The sequence below is a fragment of the Austrofundulus limnaeus genome, unplaced genomic scaffold (assembly GCF_001266775.1).
Source record: "Austrofundulus limnaeus strain Quisiro unplaced genomic scaffold, Austrofundulus_limnaeus-1.0 Scaffold254, whole genome shotgun sequence".
In the NCBI taxonomy this organism is placed as follows: Eukaryota; Metazoa; Chordata; class Actinopteri; order Cyprinodontiformes; family Rivulidae; genus Austrofundulus; species Austrofundulus limnaeus.
Window position 1 is genome coordinate 518,520 of NW_013952656.1, and position 6,158 is coordinate 524,677.

The 6,158-nt window shown below is 36.5% G+C and overlaps 1 protein-coding gene across 3 annotated transcripts in view; it reads right to left on the reverse strand.

Annotated features, from left to right (window-relative positions):
* xrcc4 (X-ray repair complementing defective repair in Chinese hamster cells 4) overlaps positions 1-6,158 on the reverse strand; it is a 52,452-nt gene that overhangs the window by 39,159 nt on the left and 7,135 nt on the right. For all 3 annotated transcript variants that reach the window (XM_014020506.1, XM_014020504.1, XM_014020507.1), the window contains exons 2-3: positions 3,025-3,159; positions 2,098-2,285 (exon numbers count right to left, since the gene is read on the reverse strand). In XM_014020506.1, coding sequence (XP_013875960.1) covers positions 2,098-2,285; positions 3,025-3,157 — 321 coding nt within the window. In that variant the 5' untranslated portion in view covers positions 3,158-3,159. The remainder of the gene's footprint in view (positions 1-2,097; positions 2,286-3,024; positions 3,160-6,158) is intronic.

Consider the following 6,158-nt stretch of genomic DNA (forward strand, 5'->3'; position numbering starts at 1 on the left):
GGTGAGTACATTAATTTAGAAAATAACTACAACAAAAACCGAAGTAAAAATATTGATAATTCATTTGAAGAAATTTATTGGGGTTTGTTTACTTACTGATTTTTAAAAGCACCACACATTTTGTAGTTTTTTCATAGGTGAATAGTGATTTATTTTTTATAAACTACTGTGTGATTATTTTTGTGATTAAAATGATGATTTTATGTACAGACTGGTCTGGGTGGCTATTACAAATGGTTACACAGGAGATACACATGCCTGAAAACATTTACAACACGTAAATGTTTACATTAGAACTCAGTTTTCTCTGTTGAAGGTTTCTGGTGACATGATGGGGAGTACCTTCATCCATGTGACAGCTTGCCTCTAGGGAGCGGCCAGAACCTGAAGGAGTTGTTGATAAGATGCTTAAACTTCCTGGTTAGGGCATTCCACGACCAATTGAATGGCTGAGGCTATTAGCCTAGTCGATGGGTAGTTTGTATGGCTTGGGTTCTTAAATAAACATTCAAGTCTTAATTCTGTATTTGTTGCCTTGTCCTTTACACACATCTAAGTAACTGAACATGATATATTTAACACATTGTTCTCTAAAAGTTGTGTGATTGTGACAAGGATGTGTAAGTAATTTTAAATTACTGTTTCTTTGTTTTTTTTCCTCTTCTCTTTTGGATGTGACTTGTTTTTAGATCCTATTATGATTTTTATTGTAAATTAAACTAGTTTTAGCTATTGAAAACTGTCATCATGTATGTTATGCATGTTGTAAAATTCAACCTGCTAGGGGACTACAGATGAAAATGAGCTTGTTTGGCTAAATCTGACATATTTACATGATGCGTTTATTTAATTTTAATGTGCATTGTCTCCTTTATAAAATAAATTCAAATTCAAATGTCATCATGCACAAATTAGGTCATTAAATCTCTTACTTTCATAAAGTTTGGGGCAAACTAATTATTTTCCTACATAATTATATGCATGACTAAACAAAATTGTTTTGTTTTTGTTTGGAAATGATTCATGATTGTAAGCCTTCTCCAAGTCCACAAAACCCAAGTAGACCAGAGAGCCAAACTAACATAACCCCTTTAGCAACTCCAGAAGGGTGAAAATATGGTCCACTGTTCTACGACTAACCCCTAATTTACACTACATGCTGTATGGCTCCGCTCCGGTCTGACCTCTGCAGCAAATACGCAACCATTATAACCAACGACAGTATTTATACCGGCTCCACACGGCGGCATTGCACGGTGCTGAGCGGACGGCGATTCGGCAAAACTAGATCCGATCCTATTTCTGCCGGATGCCGGAGCTGTGCCAGAGTCAATTTTTAAAGATTACGTCACACTAATAGGAAAAGGAACAAACACAACGTCCGTATTAACAAAATAAGACACCATAATTTTGTCGAAATTGCAGCTATATTAATAAATATATGGATATATTTCTGCACAAATGCTGTCAGAATGTATCGTTCTGTTTGGGAAGCAGATGGCAACGTGGCATGAAGCATATGTGTACACACACGTTACACATGGATTTTATTTTGAAATTAGAAGTTTCAAAAAGACGACAGCGATACAGTTTCAACCATAGATATCAAAAGCCTTTATATCAATGTTTTCAGCTGTGTTTGGAGTTCATCTTTCACAGAATTAATTATTTTTTGCTCCGAGTCCACATTTATCACTGGATTTATCATGTGATCTCCTTCCTGCACACCCTCCCTCCTCTGCGTGTCTCACCGTAGCGGAGCTGAACGGAGAGGATACTGTATACATTGGGTTGCAAACGAACAGTTGCAAACGAACAGTTGCAAACTGCGCACCGCAGCGGAGCGAAGTCACATGTAGTGTAAATCCGGGGTAAGATGGAAGCTACACTGCTTCTCCTGAAGCCAAAGTTCAACAATCAGTTGGAGTCTTTCTACTAAGCAGTGTTTTGAATCATATATATCTGAGAAGTCTGATTAAAAGCCTCTCCCACCTCAGGAAGCTACACTTCCATATAATGTCAAACAAGTAACAGAATTTATCATCAACAATATGTACACTATATACTAATGACTTTTCACAAAGGAGCAGCACTCACAGAGATGTCCTTCTGTATCTTCTCGTACGTCAGTGACACAGTGCAGCTATGGTTTGGAGGATCTGGGGTCAAGCTGAAGCTGTAGGAGGTGTTTTCAGCTTCTGTCAGAGCCTGCTGGAGGTCTTGGATGTACTTCTCCTTCTGCATCTCCAGCTCCTCTGCTTCACTGTTCACTGCTGCCTCGCTTACTGCACACAAACAGTGAGAATGTGTTCATGTTCTTGTTTTTTTTAATTAGTGTTTTGTTTTCATTCCGTAAACTGCTACTTTAATTCTCTAAGATTTTTTATAATTAATGAATTGCATGATCTCTATGCATAAAACTCTTATCTGGCTCTTCAGCTAGTTTTATACACGGCTCAAAAAAATAAAGGGAATACTTAAACAACGCACGCTAACTCCCGATCTTAATCAATGAAATATTTGCATTGAGTACTTTGTTCTGTACAGAGTTGAATGTGCTTCACAAAAGTTTGATTTACTTGGACTTAGCGTGCATTGTTAAAGTGTTCCCTTTATTTTTTTGAGCAGAAGTGTTCCCTTTATTTTTTGAGCAGTGTATTTGTGACACTTCCAAACGCATAAACACAGTTTTAAGGCAAACAGTAGCATGAGCCAGAAATGTTTTCATGTGAGCATACAATTACAGCTCAAAGGTTTAACAGTTTGAAATATTAAAATAATCATCTGAGTGTTACTAAGTCTTAAAAATGAGCTAAAATGCAGCCTCAGGTGTACAAATATATTACATGCTGAGGCACACTCAAAGTTTATTTAACAAACACGTTAAACTGAAATACAGAACATGTAGCCAACATAAAATCCAGCATGACAACATAGAGTTCACCCTTGAGGTCACCCTCGCTATATTCCACAGCACCCCCTTTTGGTGAAACCTACACAAAGCATATCAATACAAACCCTTACCCTCTCCTCTCCATGCGTCCTGTCCATCTGTCAGCAGAAGCTGGAAGCCTGAACCCAAGCTCTGACCCTCCCAGTCCACTCGCAGGAAGAAGGACGAGTCAGACAAGCGGATTTCATTTACCGATGTGTGCATCCCTGCAAAAACACAAACCACACACTTTAGATTATAGCAGTATTTAACAATTCTTTGTCCAGAAAAGGCAGGTGTTTGTTGGTGTACATTTGTTTTGGTTCAGTGTAAAATGGCTAAATGTGTACTTTTGCTCTCTGTTTAGCATAACATGCAACACTAGATAAAACCATTAACTCAAGTCAACTAATCACTAGTGCCCCACAGCTGAGTGTAGCTCAGTGTTAAAGTGGTTGTTTCTTGTAAAGATGACTGGAAGGTTCACTCCTCAGACTCTGTGTTTGTCCTTGGGAAAGACACTAGAACACCCACTGCCTCAATGCAATTTTAAGTGTAAGAATGAATAAGAAAAATTAGTTTGTGGAACCCAAATGAATGCGTAGAAGAAATTTTTGTGCATATTTTGAATGTTATTTGTTCATTTTGAATCAATTTACGGTATGCATGAATCAAACAGTAGTATGTCACTAAAACAGTGAATGGCACCCACCCCAGACTACTTTGTAACTACCTTAGCAGCTTCCTTCATTTAAATGATTTACTCTACTGAAGCACACTTTCAAAGTGAAGATAAGCAGTTATTTTTTTTTAGTACTTAACACAAGGCGTAGTTTTAGACCTCCTCAGAGGTCTGTAATTTGATGGAGCTCTCCATCAAATTACAGCTTTGGCACTCTTAAGACAAATTGGAGAAACCTGCAACAAAAATTGAAAATAGTTCAAGACACCCATGATGAATATTTTGTTTTAAACTTGTTAAGCTGTGATCGATAAGACTGTGCGCCTTTACAACACAGGCGAGGAAACAGACAGCCTGCAAACGTCACAGGACCTTCTGGCCAATGTTGTTTACCAACTAGGCACCAGCACCTACAAACCAGTATGATACAATCTGAATGCATTCCTCATTAATACACTTGTTCTTTCCCTACTCTTTCAAGACCCTGTCACACGATAACATTTTAGATTTATGCCAACTTGTAAAAATGTTGTCCAACACTGAAGATGTCTATGCTTAATGTGGACTTTAAAAAAAAATCTACCATACTTAAGCCTCTTTTGGACGTATACATACTGTAAGGCTAACAATTAGATTGAATAAATATGAGTATAATATTAGTCATCACAAAAGCTGTAAGTGCCATGGAAACATTAGTTGTCTAAAACATTATAGTGTGACAGGGCCTTTCAGTCAAAATGTCTTCTGTGAAAAAGGCCTATAGATCTTCTTGCACATTATCCTCTTGATGCTGTTTTCATTTTTCTGCTTAGTTATACAGTTTTTTGAGCTGCCTTTTTATTGGCACTTTATCACGGTGATAAAGTGATAAAGTGCCAATAAAAAGGCAGCTCAAAAAACTGTATAACTAAGCAATGTTGAGATCATACTAGAAATTACAAATTGACCTTTAAATACCCTGAGTGAGGCTTGATTTGCAAACAAAGGCTTAAAAATGTTACATTAAGCCACAGAAATGAGTCTGATATTAAATATATTATTTTGTGCTGGGAAAATCCACCTTTAGGGAAAAAAGTCATTAGGAAATCAACTCCTACTGCTGCTCCTCGAAGGATTTCCATATGTGGTCGCTCACAGCCTGTACAGAGGAAATACCCCGAAGTGTTGTTGGAGGAGGACATTTGCAGGGGGTCGAGCTATTGTTGTTACAGTGAGAACAGAAGGAACACTGAAAGGCTGATGGGAGAACGGATCTGTTAACTATCAAATACCCCATAAGGTTTGGCCAAGAAAACCTAAACACCCCCTCAAGAGGATACTTAAGATCTACTTACAGATTCAGAGTACTACAGAATGAAGAAGCATGATTATCTTGTTTCCAAAACAAGTATTTGTTCCATCAATGATTTATTTTGGCCATAAACTGATCAGTAATTTAAGGGTAATTAACTTGCCAGAAGAGTAACCATTTAGTCAGTGTTTATAACTGCAAAACGGAGAAATGTGTGCATTGGCCGTATTAAGACAGTTCCCAAAAACATGTTCCAGTCACAGCCTCCACGTTTTATTTTGACAGTAAAACTGGGGAAAGTGTTTAGGATTTACAGCTCTTGAAATGTAAAACCCTTTTTTTCCAGGGGCTATCTAACCAAAGAGTTGAATCAAAAGCTAATTTGTGAACAGGTGGTGATAATTTATCGTTTCTTCAGTCCAACAGAGACAAAGTTCTGGAGTGGATTCAAGGTATTGAACATCTATGCAGACATTAGTCAGTGGCTGCAGGCTTTTTTTTTTTTTTTGTAGGAAAATAAAAAAGAAAAAGAAATTCTTATATCATCCCCATTAAACCAATCAGATAAACCAAGCAGAACCACATGGAACCAGAGACTGAAAACGAACAGTGCTGCTTTTACTTGCCAGCTATATCCAAAGAAAGATGGTATCAAAACCGTTTTGTTTTATAGACACAAGCTTTGTTTGAAGCCAAATATTATGGAAAAAATCAGAACAATTTAATTAAATTTCAACACAATCTATATATTTTTTTAAATGCTACAGTCCAAAAACAAATAAATTTATTGCAATTTCATCAAATTAAATACAACCAAATTCTGCTCTACATGAAATCAGTATAGTCAGATTCAGCGTTTCTATATACATTATACTTACATATTGTTAAAATGCTCTATAAGAAAATCTCATTAATTCAACTCACTTTCAAGACTGAATAAAAGTGAATTGACTTCTCACCAACAGCTCACTAACAGGTGGAACAATGTGGAGAGTGATGTCAAAAATGTCAGATCAATGTTTATGTTTAAGAGAATGATAAAAGTCATTTTGTTAAAGACTAATGAAAAAATATAACGTGTATTCATATGAAATGTTGTTCAACAAGGATTCGAGGTTGTCTTTTGTTTAGTTTTTCTTGTTTGTAGATTATTATTACTTAAAAATTTGGGGAAGAAAAAAGTGCAGATACTATAAAAAAAAATTTTCTTCTTTCTGCCGCCTTTCATTTTATTTGTGATTTGTATTTTTATT